Source organism: Equus przewalskii, chromosome 13 (assembly GCF_037783145.1).
Source record: "Equus przewalskii isolate Varuska chromosome 13, EquPr2, whole genome shotgun sequence".
Lineage (NCBI taxonomy): Eukaryota > Metazoa > Chordata > Mammalia > Perissodactyla > Equidae > Equus > Equus przewalskii.
In genome coordinates this window covers 47,012,376-47,030,294 of record NC_091843.1, presented here as the reverse complement: position 1 = coordinate 47,030,294, position 17,919 = coordinate 47,012,376, and the positions used below count along the sequence as shown (strand labels likewise).

The 17,919-nt window shown below is 41.3% G+C and overlaps 1 protein-coding gene and 2 pseudogenes across 9 annotated transcripts in view; all 3 read left to right on the top strand.

Moving 5' to 3' along the window:
• Window positions 1-17,919, top strand: part of GRAMD2B (GRAM domain containing 2B) — a 129,952-nt gene that overhangs the window by 96,106 nt on the left and 15,927 nt on the right. For 3 of the 9 annotated variants that reach the window (XM_070569369.1, XM_070569371.1, XM_070569373.1), the window contains 2 exons: window positions 2,580-2,673; window positions 5,950-7,217. In XM_070569369.1, coding sequence (XP_070425470.1) covers window positions 2,580-2,673; window positions 5,950-5,991 — 136 coding nt within the window. In that variant the 3' untranslated portion in view covers window positions 5,992-7,217. Of the gene's footprint in view, window positions 1-2,579; window positions 2,674-5,925; window positions 7,218-17,919 lie in introns of those variants that run through there. The other 6 variants (XM_070569368.1, XM_070569370.1, XM_070569372.1 and 3 more) reach the window with 2 other exon arrangements.
• Window positions 7,993-8,883, top strand: LOC103557500 (ferritin heavy chain pseudogene; annotated as a pseudogene).
• Window positions 16,780-17,835, top strand: LOC103557454 (sorting nexin-15 pseudogene; annotated as a pseudogene).

Sequence of the window (17,919 nt, the reverse complement as noted above, 5' to 3'; positions counted from 1 at the left end):
ACTACAAAACTATAGTAATCAATACAGCATGGTACTGGCAGAAAAACAGACACAGAGATCAATGGAACATAATTGAAATCCCAGAAATAAACCCACTCATCTACAGACAGCTAATCTTCAACAAAGGAGCCAAGAACATACAATGGAGAAAAAGAAAGTCTCTTCAATAAATGGTGTTGGGAAAACTGGACAGCCACATGCAAAAGAATGAAAGTAGACCATTAACTTATACCATACACAAAAATTAACTGAAAATGGATTAAAGACTTGCAGGTAAGACCTGAAATCATAAAACTCCTAGAAGAAATTATAGGCAGTAGATTCTAGGACATCAAACTTAGCAGTATCTTTTCAAATACCACGTCTACTCAGGCAAGGGAAACAAAAGAAAAAATAAATGGGACTGCATCAAACTAAAAAAGCTTCTGCAAAACAAAGGAAACCATCAACAAAACCAAAAAACCTACTGATTAGAAGAAGATATTTGCAAGTCATATATCTGATAAGGGGTTAATATCCAAAATATCTAAAGAAATCATACAGTCAACAACAAAAAAGCAAACAACCCAATTAAAAAATGGGCAGAGGATATAAACAGTCATTTTTCCAAAGAAGATATACAAATGGCAAACAGGCACATGAAAAGATCTTCAGCATCACTAATTATTAGGGAAATGCAAATCAAAACTACAATGTGATGTTATCTCACACCCATCAGAATGGCTATTATTAAAAAGACAAGGAATAACAAGTGTTGGAGAAGATATGGAAAAAAGGGAACTTTTATACATTGCTGATGAGAATGTAAATTCGTATAGCCACTATGGAAAACAGTATAGAGATTCCTCAAAAAATTAAGACTAGAAGCACCCTATGATCCAGCAATTCCACTTATGGGTATTTATCCAAAGAACACAAAAATACTAATTCAAAAAGATATATCCTCCCTGTCTTCATTGCAGCATTATTCACAATAGCCAAGACTTGGAAACAACCTAAGTGCCCATCTATGGATGAATGGATAAAGAAGATATGGTATATATACACAATGGAATACTACTCGGCCATAAAAAAGATAGAATCTTGGGGCTGACCCAGTGGCATAGTGGCTAAGTTCATGTGCTCCACTTCGGCTGTCTGGGATTCACAGGTTCAGATCCCAGGCTCGGACATACACACCACTTGTCAAGCCATGCTGTGACGGCATCCCACATACAAAGTGGAGGAAGATTAGCATAGATGTCAGCTTGGGGACAATCTTCTTCAAGCAAAAAGGGGAAGTTAGCAACAGATGTTAGCTCAGGGCCAATCTTCCTCACCAAAAGAAAAAGATGAAATCTTGCCATTTGTCACAACGTGGATGGACCTTGAGGGTCTTAGGCCAAACGAAATATGTCAGATGGACAAAGCTAAATACTGTATGATTTCACTCATGTTTGGAATATAAACAAACAAGCAAGGACATAAGATAAGGAGAACAGATTGGTGGTTACCCGAGGGGAAGATAAGAGGGGAGGGCAAAAGATGTGAAGGGGCACATATGTATGGTGACGGATAAAAACTAGACTCTTGGTGGTGAACGCAATGTAGTCTATACAGAAGTTGAAATTTAATGATGTACACCTGAAATTTATATAACGTTATAAACCAATGTGACCTCAATTAAAAATAATCTTTTGGTACTAGTAAATGAAAAACATCTGATTGCTTTCTTAATATTTAGATAATCATCAATACTTAACCCAGTGCCTACATCTCAAAAATGAATCCTACATAAAATAAATTAGAACAGTCATTGCCATCTAAAAACTTAATGGTTAAAATTAAATTACAGCCAAGAGCTATTGAGGAGACACAAAGCTATGGTTCTTAAACTTAACATGAAACTCTCATAAACAGTTTTAGACCAGCTCTCCAGCAAAGTGTACATAACATCTCTAAATTTCCTACAGTTTTAGCTGGTATAGGGCCCCAGTGCACTCCAGAGTAAGAGCCCATGCTGTAAATAGTCAAATATTTAGTGACTGCAATAGTCAAATAAATACTGACTACATCTGTTACATTTTAAGACAAGAGCAGTTACATTTGTATGGCAAGACTCAAAGAAAACCACAGAAGTCTCACATTTCAACTGAAATTTGGTCAAAGACATTCCTAATCATTCTGAAAGTTCTAGTGTAAATGGTTCCTTCTCCCATAAAGAATATGTATGTGACGGAGAAGAGCAATAATTCTCACAAATTTATGCAGTAGTGGGGACAGGGGACATTAGGGGTTAATAGAAGAAACCGTGTGCTTGAGAAGAATTGTCTCACTTTTGTTTGAAAGCTGAGGCACGACACAGCCACTTAAACAAAAATAGCTTAAGAGATTTCCAGCTGAGCTGTTAAGAATTAGTCCCGTACACATCTTAGTCTGGGGCTGTGGATTACTGGAGGGCCATGCTGAGGTTAACAAGTTAAATGCTCCCTCTCTTCTGTTATAACCTAGTTTTCTGTTCAAGTAGATTTAAAACATGTTCATTCCACTTCTATCTTTGCCATTCCAGCCCACAATAATTTTTCTCTTTGCTCTTACAGACAGACGGCACCATCCGGCCTGGGGTCACAAGTACAATTAAACGTGGAAGTCCTCTGCCAAGAGCTTACGGCTAACATAATGAAGTTGGAAAAGGTGACTGACTTCTTTCCCGTGTTTGGGGGCAGTCAAAGTAGTGCTTGTGAGTCGCCATGATCGGGGTTACACACTAAAACACCTTCGGCGTGCAGCAGGCAACCTCAGTGACCAGGCCCAGCCAGGGGATTGCATTGTAAATGTGAAAGGATGTTTTTTATTTCCACAAAGAAATAGATTTTAATCTTATTTTCCTTGTTGCTCTGTCTTCTGGTTTTCCACCTCGGTTAGAAATATGTCTGTACCATAGGGCCCAATGCTAAGTGCCCACTGACACGGGGCTCAGTGGAGGGACACTGTAGGGAGTGTCCCGACCAGAGAATAGAGCCCAGCTCCACCCAGGCTGATTGTTGCCAGACATACAATATTGCATTCAGTGTCTATTACAGCCCTGGGAGATAGATGTCATTGTTTCCATCGGACAGACGAAGAATCAAAGTTTCAAATTAACTTGCTCAAGGAGACACACCTAGAAAGTTGGCAGACCTGGAATTTAAAGCCGGTCTATCTGACTCCAAAGGTGTGCGTAGGAGCCCTTTGCCTTCCTGCTCCTCAGAACCCAACCTTCAGCTTTGCTGACAAGGCCGCTGATATTCTTTACCTCTAAAAGTATCTTCCTGTGGGGCAACTTTAGGGCAAATATGTCCTTAGGCTTGTGGTTTATGTAGAAGTCAATAGAAGGATGAACAAGGAGAAGAAGGTAGGCACGCCAGAAATAGCCCAAAGTGAAACCTGGTTAATATTTCTTACTTCTCCTTTCAACATGTCTATCCGCTCCCATCTGATACTTTGCTTTTACCCTAATCCTTAAGGATAGGTTTGGAGTGAAGTGTCCAATTCAAACTGCTACCACAAACGCCCAGTATCCGGCGGCTTTCCATAATTGGGCACTGGTGCTTACTTGGAAAGAAACATGAAATACAAAGTAGTCAAATTCTGTTCATTTTGCTATACTAAACGTTATCTAGCATTTAACCACTGAAGGAAGTATTGAGAGCAAAAGAGTTTCCAAACTTCTGGTCTACGCCAAGGCATGACAGATAATTACTATTGAATCATTGTATCTATGGGCAAACTTGGAAACTTTCTCTTTTAAATCCAAAATCAACCTAGAGATGGTCTGGTGTAGCAACCAGAATTGTTTTCCTTCCTAAATGTTAGTCACTGACAATTGAAGATAAATTATTATTATTAATTTTTTTTGTAATGAAATGCTTACAGATGTTTGGCTTCCACGCTGACGTAGAGAATGGGGTGGTATTTGTTTTCTGTTTTGTTCACTCTGGCATATAGTAGTCTTCTTTGGACTAGAATCACACAGAATCCCACTGCCCTCTTGTGCATTTCTTCCCACTCTCCTGCCAGCCCTGGCTAAGACACCACTTTCTGTAATGAGGGACAGAGAAATAGCACGCTTGTCCACAAGAGGCGGACAGCTGGCCGTATCTGGTACAGGGCTTCAGATAGAGCCCAGCTACTCAGCTAGGAGGCCTAAAGTACCAATAGAAAGCCATGTCCCAAAGCAGAGGCAGTAAAAAGTGGACATAGGGTCAAAATGCATTTATTGAAGTTCTAAAATGTTATAAGCTGCACACATTGGTCGAAGGAGCCTAAGCATAAAAGCAGTTACCAGGCCACACCCAGATTCCTCGTGATTGCTCTGCCCCCTCAGAGGCAGCCGGCGATAATGCAGCACAGCCTGGTGGTGGAATAGCAGCTACATGCTGTGGGAAGGTTGGAGCCATGTCTCAGCTCTTTTTACTCAGTACCGGCAATTCCTTCCCACTCTCCTTCAGGGACTGGCCATGTCTAAGCCTCCTGATCCTCCCTACTGTGACTCCCTGATTTCTGTTCATGGCATCACTGCCCTTTCAGGCATCCTTGGTGGAAATCTAAGAAGAATGTTTAACTCCTTCCTCACTTGTCACTGCCTAATTAGTTGACAAGTCCTATGCAATCTGTCTTCAAATGGCTCCTCAAGTTCTCTTTCCACTGACCCCAACTTAGTCCCTTCTGGCCTCCTACTGCCAGTCTAAGAGCATGAAATCAGGTCCCATTATGGTCTGTATTTGCATTTTCCCAGTTACTGCTGCATTTGAACATCTTTTCATATACTTATTGGCCATTTGGATTTTCTTCCGTAAATTGCCCATTTACCTCCTTTGTTTTCCTTTTGGGTTTTTTTGTCTTTGTAGATGTGTTTTATTATTTTTCCGATATCAGTCCTTTGTTTCATTTTTTTTCTACCTTCTGACTCCTACTTTTCCATTTATCTTTGGTCCTGGGGGATAGGTAGGGAAGACATGAAGTAGGAATGTGGGAATGAAGGCAATGCTTTTTATGGGTAAAGAAGTGAACACTTTTTCTTAGTACTGGAAATGGCATTAATGGTGGAGCAGTGTAGAAGAAAGAGCATAAATTTTGGAGTCAAACCTCTCTTCTTATCCCTACTCTGCCACTTACTATCTGTGTAACTAGTCTTGTCATATAGCCTCTCTGGCCCTCAGTCTCGCATGTGAAACGTGCCTCTGTGTGGTGGTGTGTGGTTAAGGTGAGCACGTGGGAAGTTCCTGGCAGAGACACTGGATCCCTCCTCTTCGCTTACCCTGTGTGTGCCTGTAAGACATCACAGACTGTTCTTCCAAAAGAAGAATATAGTCTGTCTCTTTTGTTCCACAGGGCTCTATGCTCTCATCACAGTATTGGCTGTTGAGAATTCCTTGCTCTGAATTCTTTAAAGTTCATTTACTCAACAAACACGTACTGAGCACGTTTTATGTCCAACACTGCACTGTAGTCTTGAGAGCCAGAGACAGGGCATGGCCCCTGTCTCTGTGAAATTCAATCCTCTGGGAAATGTTGTATTGTATCTAAGAGGAGGGTTAAACATTATTATGTGGTGTTTGTCTGATTCGGACCATCACATGGGCTCATAAAGACCAGTTTCCCATCGTCTCTGAATGCATTTGGGTTACACCTGGAGTTCATGCTCTCGTTCTTTTTCTTCCATCTGATTTCTCTTGGTCTCTACTGACATTTTCATCTTCGCACCCCTCTTTCTTTTTTAGCCTTATCTTTTTTCATTTTAAAGTGGATTGTCAAACCGAGTTCTAGTCCATTAAAAAGCATTTACTTGCCTGATCTAAATTTAACACGTGTAGCTTTTTATTCAAGGTAGAATAGATTAACCTCAAGCATTATATAGGCCGTAGCAAACATGCCCTTAATACACTCCATTCTATTTAATAACAGGAGCTTCTCTCTTATTATTTCAAGATACAAAACAACTTACAAAAGCTGCTTGAGAACGGTGACTGATACACCAGATTGCTTGGGCCAACACAATACCTCGCGCTTCCCTTTAAAGAAGGTGCTCCAAGGTGTTGCGATGGAGCGTTCCCTGCTGGCCAGAGGAGCGAGTGGACGGGCATGCCCAGCCATGTTTGTGCTCCGAGGTCTCCGGCTCAGGAATGGGGGGAAGGGGAATAATTTTGGTTCCTGTGCAATAAAAGTTGACCTTGGCTCTCTGAGGAAGTTTCAGTGCTGCTGCCCGAAGAAAACAGACCCATCTCTGGAGGTCTCGGGAAGGGCCTGGTGGACTCTCTCTTGGATAATTGTGGTTGGATGGTTATTGTGACCATGTCAGCAAACACACTCCACTTCATGCTTTTTTAGTCCTCCCCACCCTCCTTTTCTCTCCTTTACTCTCCTCTTAACCAGCGTTCAAACTAAGGGATATATCATGTGCCAACCAGCTTGATGTGGTCCTTTAAAGAATTGGCCATGACTCTCCAAAAAGGCCATAAATAGCTCTAATGGACAGACTTGCTTCAAACATTTAACACCAACATTTTGTCTATTGTTTTTTTTTCCTTTCTTTCTTCTGCTGTTATGTTTTGGTTTAAATCAGCTATGTATCTTAACTTCTCAATTGAGTACTGGCAAGAATATCAGGCAAAGTGGATTAAACTGCCCCATTTATGTTTTGTGTTGTTCCTCCAACTAATACTTAATTGGACTGATTCTCACCCACCCCAGGTCAAAAATCTGTTGAGACATGGGACAAAGTACTAAATTAAACTTACTTTGAAAGCAAAACTAATCTTTAAACCAAAAAAGTATACTGGTGATTTGATACAAGATGAAAAACACTGAATTTTTAAGATTATAGGTGGACAATGTTAGTTTTGAAACAAGATGTCTCTATTAAGTGCTGAAACCCATGTCAGCATGATGATGGCATGCCTTTCTCTTTTGCTGACTAAAATAAATAACTGGTGGTTTGCTAACTTCTATTTACCATATGGATTGGCTGGTTTTTATTAATAATTACTTAGGTACCATAAGATCTGTAATACAAAAGATACTCCATTTCTATCTGCAATGCATTTTATAATCATTTCTATGAAATGTATTTTGTTTAATCAAATAAGCTAATAAATGAATTGGTTACATCATTTGTATTTGTTAGCCTACTAGACAAGAATTGTGCCTGGTGCACCCCAGCTTTTAATAAATACTCAGTGGTTACAATGCCCTGCTAACACTGTATTTTGTAAGTTTGTGAATTCTCTTAACTAAGACAATATGTTTTTTAACTGCTTCTCGCCTCCTTTCTACTACTTCCGACTTACCCGTACTTACTTCCTCCCGAGTGTTCATTTCAAAACTCAAAAATGATTTGAATTCTTGGGCTGCAATGATATAGGGGAAAGAAAATGAACTTTGAAATCACAGAACCAATGCTTGATTCCTAGGTCCCTATTTTATGAGTTGTGTGACCTTAAGTAAGGTATTTGGCCATTGTCCCCCATTTTATTGATGAGGCTGAAAGTACCAACAAAAACTGTCATTGTGGGGATTAAATGTGATAATGTCTCTAATGCTTATCACCGTGTCAAGGCAAGTAGCATACACTCTTATAACAGGTACTATATTCATTGTTACAAAAAATGTTTTCAGGCCTGACATTCTACTTTTATAAAAGTTATATGTCAATGCTTTATAGTCAAGACCCATTAGAGATTCAAGTGGGTCAGCCACCTCTGGAGAGAAATTTTACAACTGTATGAAGAGCCTTTAAAACATTCAAATTTCACTGAATTAGTAACCTGCTATCTAGGAATTTATCCTAAAGCAATAAGCAGAGATCTAGTCAAAATTTATATACAGGAATATTCTTTGAAGCATTATGAAGCAAAATAGTGTAGACTCAAATATTCAACAGAAGAACAGTTAAATGATGTAGCTATTTAGAATTGTATTGTTAAAGAATAGCATAGAAACGGTCTTCGTTGGAGTTGCCGCGGTTTCCTGCTTCGACAGTGCTTGAACGGGAACCCGGCGCTCGCTCCCCGCCCCGGCCGGCCACCCAGAGTCAGCCCTCCTTCACCTCCTCACAGCGCCCTCGGCCGGCCGCAAGGCTCCCGCCGCCGCTCCAGCGCCGCCCCGCCGCCGTCTTCTCCTCTCCTCAGCCGTCCGCCATGACGACCGCGTTCCCCTCGCAGGTGGGCCAGAACTACCACCAGGACTAGGAGGCCGCCATCAACCATCAGATCAACCTGGAGCTCCACGCCTCCTGTGTGTACCTGTCCATGTCTTTCTATTTTGATCGCGATGATGTGGCTTTGAAGAACTTTGCCAAATATTTTCTTCACCAATCTCATGAGGAGAGGGAACATGCTGAGAAACTGATGAAGCTGCAGAACCAACGAGGCGGCCGGGTCTTCCTTCAGGACATCAAGAAACCAGACCAGGATGACTGGGAGAATGGGCTGAAGGCAATGGAGTGTGCATTACACTTGGAAGAAAATGTGAATGAGTCACTATTGGAACTGCACAAACTGGCCACTGACAAAAATGACCCCCACTTGTGTGACTTCCTCGAGACTCATTACCTGAATGAGCAGGTGAAAGCCATCAAAGAATTGGGTGACCACGTAAACCAACCTGCGCAGGATGGGGGCCCCCGAATCTGGCATGGCAGAGTATCTCTTTGACAAGCACACCCTGGGAGAGTGTGACGAGAGCTAAGTCTCAAGCCAGCTTCCCCCAGCCACCAGGTGACTTCCCTGATCCACTGAGGCCGTGCATGCATGTTGGGGTTACCTTTACCTTTTCTATAAGTTGTACCAAAACATCTACTTAAGTTCTTGGATTTGTACCATTCCTTCAAATAAAGTAATTTGGTACCCAAAAAAAAAAAAAGAATAGCATAGAAAATAGCATTAAAAGAGTAGGAACAAAACTTTATGGTATGACCCCAATTTTATGAAGAAACTGCTACGTGTATGTGTGCATGTATACACATATGTACATACATATGGAAGCACACACACATTGACCTTTTCTGTATTCTTTAAGTTTTGCATAATGAGCAGTTACTAGCTTTTTTTAATTAGATAAGTTGATTAAAAGTATTAAGTAGCCCTCAGCAAGGAGTCAGATCTTAAAGCTGTGCCCCCCCTCACATAACACTGCTGCTAGTTCTACACCAGAAGCCACTTTTTTAGTGGTTTTTCCAACAACCACTACAGTTGATTCTTCCAAAGAGAGAAAAAGCACTTCATTTCTAGATTTAGTTATTTTTGCTTTGGGGATGTTGTTGCTTGTTCTCTTTTCTGTTACTATCTTCTAAGTCAAAATCTGGTGCAGGTGGATCTGAACGGTGGCGCCCAGGTCATATGTGTGCATATTAACTACAAAGAAGCGGGGACAACAAGCATCTGGGATTTTTCAGCCTCCAGCACCTTGATACAAAAGTAAGGAATTCTAACATAGGAAGTGATTTCACATACTGAGTGGCCAAAATAATAGGAAATGTCCACCATATACCTTGCCCTTTAAAACTTGAGTATTTCCTCTCTATAATCAGAAAAAAGAAAAAAAGTGAAATGAGATTATTGGTTAAAATGCTATTTCTATGCATTCTGATATTTTAATCTATGATTAAATATATACTATTTTGATGAACAGAAATTACCCATCTCACATAAAGTGGAAATGCTATAATTACCAACCTTTCAAGCTTTGTGAATATATAGATACTTTCCTACTTATACTCTGCAACACTCCAAGGCATTTCCCAGGTGTTAATTTATGCAAGTCTTTGAAACCATCCCAGACACATTTTTTAAGATGTCTTCTCCTTGCCTTCCACAACTCATCCCAATTCATAAATTCATGGAGTCAGACCAAAAAATTTCCAACTTAAATGTGGATTGTCTCATATGCTGTTTTGATTTATGTATCCTATTAGTGAAATTTTGATGATGCTTTCATTGTTCATCTGTTTGTTTCTGGTCATGGACACTAACATGGTATAGATAGCGCAGGTGATTTTGCTCTCAAGCATTTTTTTAAAAGTCAAAATTCTACACATCAGTAATAGTTGTGCTGTCGTTTGGGATTCATAACCTGATCTTCTCACAAAGGAGTCCAATGATATAATATTCTTTTCATGTGATTTTTTAAAGTCTATCCCTGCTAATAATGATATTACCAGTTCTTGACCAAAAAAAAAAATCAGAGACAGTAAATGAAGCATCTCTGACCACTGAATTTCCAGTACTTCATTATTCTTTCCAAATGCTAAGCCTTACCCAAAGCAATCAGCAGATTCAATGTGATCCCTATCAAAATTTCAATACCATTTTTCACAAAAATAAAACAAACAATCCTAAAATTTGTATGGAACCACAAAAGACGCTAAATAGCCAAAGCAATCTTGAGAAAGAAGAACAAAGCTGGAGGCATCACACTCCCTGATATCCAACTATGCTACAAAGCTATAGTAATCAAAGCAGTATGGTATTGGCATAAAACAGACACACAGATCAGTTGGAAAAAATTGAGAGCCCAGAAATAAACCCATGCATATATGGTCAATTAATTTACAACAAAGAAGACAAGACTATACCATGGGGAAAGGACAGTCTCTTCAATAAATGGTGTTAGGAAAACTGAATGGCCACACGCAAAAGAATGAAAGTAGATCGTTATCTTACACCATAAACAAAAATTAACTCAGAAACGGATGAAAGACTTGAATGTAAGGCCTGAAATCATAAAACTAGAAGAAAACAGAAGCAGTAAGCTCCTTGACATTGGTCTTGGTGAGGATGTTTTTGATCTGACTCCAAAAGCAAAGACAACAAAAGCAAAAATAAACAAATAGGACTACATCAAACTAAAAAGCTTCTGCACAGCAAAGAAACCATCAACAAAGTGAAAAGGCAACCTACTGAATGGGAGAAAATATTTGCAAATCATATATCTGATAAGGGGCTAATATCCAAAATATATAAAGAACTCATAGAACTCAATAACAAAAAAAATCCCATTAAAAAATGGTCAAGAGATCTGAATAGACATTTTTCCAAAGGCATACAGATGGCCAATAGGTACATGCAAAGGTACTCAACATCACTTATCACCAGGGAAATGCAAATCAAAACAACAATGAGGTATCACCTCACACGTGTTAGAATGGCTATTACCGAAAAGACAAGAAATAACAAGTGTTGGCCGGGATGTGGAGAAAAGGGAACTCGGGCATTGTTGGTGGGAAAGTAAATTGGTGCAACCACTATGGAAAACAGTATGGAGGTTCCTCAAGAACTAAAAATAGAACTACGATGTGATCTAGCAATTCCACTTCTGGGTATTTATCTCAAGAAAAAGAAAACACTAACTCAAAAATTATCTGCACCCCCGTGTTCATTGCAACATTATTTACAATAGCCAAGATATGCAAACAATCTAAATGTCTATCTATGGATGAATGGAGAAAGAAAATGTGGAGTATATATATACAATGGGATATTATTCAGCCATAAAAATAAATAAAATCTTGCCATTTGCGACAACGTGGATGGACCTTGAGGGCATTTTGTTCAGTGCATTAAGTCAGATAGAGAAAGACAAATATTGTATGGTCTCACTTATAATGCAAAATCTTAAAAAAGGAAAAAAGCTCATAGATTTAGAGAACAGATTGGTGGTTGCCAGAGGCAGGAGTTGGGAGATGGGTAAAATAAAATGGGTGAAGGGGGTCAAAAGGTACAAACTGCTAGTTATAAAATAATAAGTCACGGTGATGTAATTTACAGCATGGTGACTATAGTTAATAATACTGTATTGCCTATTTGAAAGTTGCTAAGAGTAAATCTTAAAAGTCCTCGTCACAAGAAAAAAATTTTTGTAACTATGTATGGTGACAGATGTTCACTAGGCTATTGTAGTGAGCGTTTTGCAATATATACAAATACTGAATCATTATGTTGTACACCTGAAACGAATATAATATGTCAATTTAAAAAAAAAATAAGAATTTCTGTTTTTAGCTACTCTTGCTAAGGTGAAATTCTTTTCAGTGTCTGCTTTTAATCTCCTAAGTGGCTGTTATAGGTCTAATTCTGTCTTCTAAGGAAGTGTATTTTCTCAAAGAATATTTTAAAAAGCAGCAAAGATATGTTCGACGTTAAGATGTTCAGTGAAAAAGTCTGAGTGCAAAATTATATCACAACTTCTAGGTAAAAATATTCAGCCATATGGACAAATCCCTGGAAGAGGATGCAAAGTAGTGAAAATACTTGTTAAGGTGGTGAAATTGTGAATTACAAAATTGTTTTCCTTTAATATTGCTATTATTTGACAAAAAAGATAATTTTTTAAAATGGTAAGGCTTTTTCTAATTTGAAAAAAAAACAGAGACCTGACTGTTGTCACTTTACTTCTCGTAATTTCTCTTATCTCTTTATGTTTCTAACCCCTTTATATAGTCTCTCTTCACACACACACACACACACACACACACACACACACACACATACAGCATCCCCCATACCAATAATCCCAGCATGTGGTAATGACAAGTGGGAGGACAAGATGGTCCTTGCTTTCCATAGACAAAACCACTGTCTCAATGGGTCTTGGTGAACCATGAAGCCCATTCTCCTTAGGTCTTTAAATATTCCACCAGAAATTCTCACTTGCACTGTTCTTTATGAAATTGACCTTGATTATAAGAAGACTTCTGATACATGGAAGTGAAAGAGTCATACAAGGAAGCATGTGTCCCTCTGTCCTGCCACCACTGCACCGATGCTGGGGCATGTTAGCATACCTCCTTCTGTCTCCACAAGGCTACAATTATGCCTTTTTCAGCATGTCACTTGTTCTGTTTCTGATTGTTCCCAAGCTACATGTGCATAAATTTCAGCTGTATATTTTTTTTTCTGATTTCTGCATGCATCTAAATTTTGTGGGGGATTTTTTATTGTGGTAACATTGGTTTATAACATTATGCAAATTTCAGGTGTACATCATTATATTTCAGTTTCTGTGTAGATTAAATCATGTTCACCACCCAAAGACTAATTACCATCTATCACCATACACATGCGCCTAGTGACCCCTTTCACCCTCCTCACTCCCCCCTTCCCCTCAGGTAACCACCACTCCAATCTTTGTCCCTATGTGTTTGCTTGTCATTATCTTCTACTTATGAGTGAGATCATATGGTATTTTACTTTCTCCCTGTGACTTATTTCACTCAACATAATACCCTCAAGCTCCATCTATGTCGTTACAAATGGCCGGATTTCATCCTTTTTTTGTGGCTGAGTGGTATTCCATTGTGTATATATACCACATCATCTTTATCCATTCTTCCCTTGATGGGCACCTAGGTTGCTTCCAAGTCTTGTTAGCCATATTTTTTTTCATTCCCCCCTCCTCATATGATAATGGAGTGAGAGAATAGCCAGTAATCTCACTCACTCTTGGGCCCTGGCCAGGCAGTGATCCCATTACTCCTTTGCTCTTTCTCCATTTCAAGATGGTGACTCTCAACTCTACTCCTTCTTGTCTACACATATATGAGCCACAGTAGGAAGTAACAATCTTCCCCAGGAGTCACAGCTGGCCACGGCTTGCCTCAGGGTGAGAGCTACTCCAGTGAGAGTGATTCCAAGGCAGGAGAAGTAGGAGAGAAATATGTTTATTAGCTGCCAAAAGGAATGTCTGTGCAGTTTTGTCTTACCAGCCTCACCCTAACACATTCTAATTTTTAACACTTTTATTGAGGTATAACATATACAGTAAATTACACGTTTAAAGTATACAATTTAAGTTTTGACAAGTATATACTTATGAAACCATCACCACAATCAAGATAATAAACATAGCTATCACCCCCCAAAAGTAATCCGTTTGCAATCCCTCTCCTGTGCCCTTGTTGACGTCTCCCTTCTCCAAGCAACTGCAGATCTGCTTTCTATCCCTATATATTAGTTTGCATTTTCTAGAATTTTAAATAAATGATAACATACAGTATGTACTCCTTTTTTGTCTGGATTCTTTCATTCAGAATAATTATTTTAAACTTTATCTACTTTTTGCTTGTTTCAATAATTCATTCCTTTTTATTTCTGAATAGTGTTCCATTCTATGTATATACCACATATTGTTTATTCGTCAGCCTGTGGATGGACACTTGGGTTGTTTCTAGCTTTTGTTTATTACAAATAAAGCTGCTACGAACATTCCTGTGTGAGCCTCTGTATGGAAATACACTTTGATTTCTCTTGGGTAAACACCTAGTGGTGGGATGCCTGGGTCACATGGGAGATAAATGTTTAACGTGTTAAACTGCCAAACTGTTTTTCCAAAGTACCACTTGACATTCCCACCAGCAGAGTATGAGAGGGCCAGTTCCGCTGCATCCTCACCAACCTTAGTATGATCAGTTTTTAAATTTTAGAGTTTCTAATATAGGTGCGTTATGGTATCTCACCGTACTTCCAATTTGCCTTTCCTGAATGACTGCTGATGTTGAGCATCGTTTCACATGCTGTTTGACATCATCTGTATCTATTTTTTGGTGAAATGTCTGTTCAAATCTTTTTTTTTTCCTCCTTCTTCTCCCCAAAGCCCCCCGCTACATAGCTGTATATTCTAGTTGTGAGTGCCTCTGGTTGTGCTATGTGGAACGCTACCCCAGCATGGCCTGATGAGTGGTGACATATCTGTGCCCGGGATCCCAACCGGCGAAACCCTGGGCCACCGAAGCGGAGTGCACAAACTTAACCACTCGGCCACAGGCCGGCCCCTGTTCAAATCTTTTGCCTATTTTTTCTTGGACTGTTTTCTTATTATTGAGCTTTGAGAGTTCATTGCATATTCTTTATAAGTCCTTGATCAGATACAGGATTTGCAAACATTTTCTCCCAGACCATGGCTTTTCATTCTCTGTATGTCTCTTTTTTTTCCTTAAAGATTTTATTTTTTTTCCTTTTTCTCCCCAAAGCCCCCTGGTACACAGTTGTATATTCTTCGTTGTGGGTCCTTGTAGTTGTGGTATGTGGGACGCCGCCTCAGCATGGCCTGATGAGCAGTGCCATGTCCGCGCCCAGGATTCGAACCGACGAAAGCCTGGGCCGCCTGCAGCCAAGTGCACGAACTTAACCACTCGGCCACGGGGCCAGCCCTTCTCTGTATGCCTTTTAAAGAAGTGTTCTCTCCTCGCCAGTGCTCTGCTCTGCCACCTGTAGCCACCTGGGCTTACCCTCAACTCCATTCCTGAAGCTCATTTCTGCAGCTTATTTCTGCCTGGGTTCCTCGCCCTGCCCCACAGCCTGAAAACCTTCTCCAGGCCATGAGCAGGGCCGTCACACGGCTTGCCTCCACCGTTTCCCTTCTCTCAGCCATAACTGTCCTGCGTTCCTGGATTTTTAGTGTCTGGAAAACCATTGTTCATATATCTTGTCTGGATTTTTTTGATTGTTTCAGGTGTTAAAATCAAGCACAAATGGACAGCAGCTTTGAAAATTCCCTGAGCAGACAAAACAGTTTAGTCATACAAACAAAGCTTAATTTAGCTTATTATGCAAGACTAATCTGACCTGAGTAATGTCTTGTTTAGCCTCTGGAAATCCTAAGCAAAACTTAAACTGTTTTCCAAGGTTGACAGAAGGTAACCATTGACCAATTCCCCATCATTTAAGAAAGTTCTAAAATTATAACCAATCCTTGTTACAGCCTTCTGACATCTATTACTGAATAAGCAGTAAATGCCTCCTCGCTATATAAGCTGCTTTACAACAATATAACCCTGAGTGTCATTCCATGTTTGGTTGGAGTGCTCCCCGTTCAAGAACAGTCTTTTTGGTATGTGCACAACAAACTTTTACTAATTACTACTGCAGTGGTTCATTGATTTTGTTTTGGCTATTGCTGAACTTTTGACACAGTTGAGAAGTGAAAGCGAGGCTCTGTTGGTCCATCTTGGATAGAAAGGGAAGTCCCACACCAGAAAGAAATTGACATCAAGGACTGGAAACCAGGAAGGAAGAACTGTTAACTTGGTGACAGAAAAGGGAAACAGTAGACTAAGATAGCACGGAGCTAGCAAACCAATGTTCAGGGAACAAGAGAGAAGTGGTCGAAACTGTTAGAGCTTGGAAGCTCAGGAGGGGCTCCCTGGAGCTGAAACCCAGCCTTCTGAGGAAGGGGCCTACCAGGTGGCAGGAATGTCTCAGAGCGGGCATGAAGAGGCTGGCTCTGCAAATAGCGGGGAAACTGCAAACTGGATTCAGCTGCTGCTACACATGTAAACTGCCTTGCCAGGGTGAAGAGGCGAGAATAAGGGGACACTCACTGGCACAGGAAGAAGTCAAGAAGTTCTCGGGGGCAAACAGGAAGGAGCAAGCCCTTCTTCCCTTCCAGCCTCACAGGCTTTCAGTAGTGCCCCCTATTAGCAGAACGGAGCGGGGAGCAGCTGGCAAACAGAAACACGGTTTGAAAAGTCTCAAAATTAGCATCACGAAGCAGAGACTAGAAGAGAGGGCTTAGAGCTAAGAGATAATAGCTTAGTAACTAGCTAGTAGTAACTCCGTTGGCTACTCAGCAGCCATACACACCCTTCTGTACATATCTGAATGCTCACACAAGAAATAGAACTCTATGTTTCCGTCTAACGAAAGGCAACTATAGTTCATACAAAGGAAGATATTCATTCTCACCCTTATCTGAAAAGGATGAGATGCAAAGTCCTAACGCTGTCTGCGGTACAGACACTTCCACAAGCTGCGTGGAGACCTGACCCACACCCCCGCTTTCTCTTCCTCACCTCCAGGAGCTCTCTGGTCCCCTACACCCCAGGCTTTGGCTGGTGGGAAACCTCAGTGACGCGGGAGCGGTGACAGGGGACTGAGGACTTCACTCACCATGCACATCCCCGCCCCCAACAACAGCCCCCAACTCAAGGAGTTCTTCTGGCGTGGGGAGGTGACACCGCCCTCTAAGGTGTCCAGGGACCTGCACATCCTGTCACTCCCTCTGATCCCCACACTGCCTTCTGACAAGCCCCTGCAGCTGCCTGATGACCCTGGTTGCACCAACCACTCCTGGCAGAAAGGAGGGGCCTCGAGGAGTTGGAGGTACCAGCGGACCCCCGCCATCCAGCCCTGCATCTGCTTTTGAACTGTGGGAGCCCGGAGCGGATATGCAGGCCCCTACTGCAGGCCCCCGTCACTGAGGCTGAGCTTGCTCTCTTCGACCCCTTCTCCAAGGAGGAAGATGCAGGGCCCACTCCTACCCACATAGGTGGGCTGGCAGTGATGCAGGCAGAGCCCGGAAGGCCAGACCAGGAACCTCAGGAGCCAGGAGGGCAGGAGGAGGAGGAGGAAGAGGACGGAGGCCCTGCCTCCTGCCTATCTGAGGCAGCCACCAAGCTCATCACCCAGGCCCTGCTTGACGAAGGCAGGGGCCTACCCTGCAGCTCCGCAGGGCTACTAGGATGGCTGCACACCCTGCTTCAGGGAGTTCCCAGTGACCCATCCCCTGCCCGCTGGGAGGGTGTGAAGCAGACAGCTGAGTACCTGAAGCTAGTGGAGGAAATCCTGCAGCTGCACCTGTCCAGTCGCACCCTGAGAGGAAGGGGACCCTCCCCAGGACTCCAGCGCCAGCACTGCCAGCCACCCTTTTCTCTCCCTGGCGCTGGCCCTTCCTCCTGGTCTTGAAACTCCAGGGGATGCTTCTGTATGTAACGGGACCAAGAATGAGATAAACAAAGAATTCTCAACTCCCCCCAAATTAACTAAATTTAAAAATAAAATAACTAAAAATTAATAAAATTAATTATCTTAATTATTCCTCAAATTGGGTCACAGTGCCATCTGAATACTCTGTTTTCTGATGACTAAATTGTAAAGTTTGCTTCTGACAAAACGTGGAAGAGAGAAA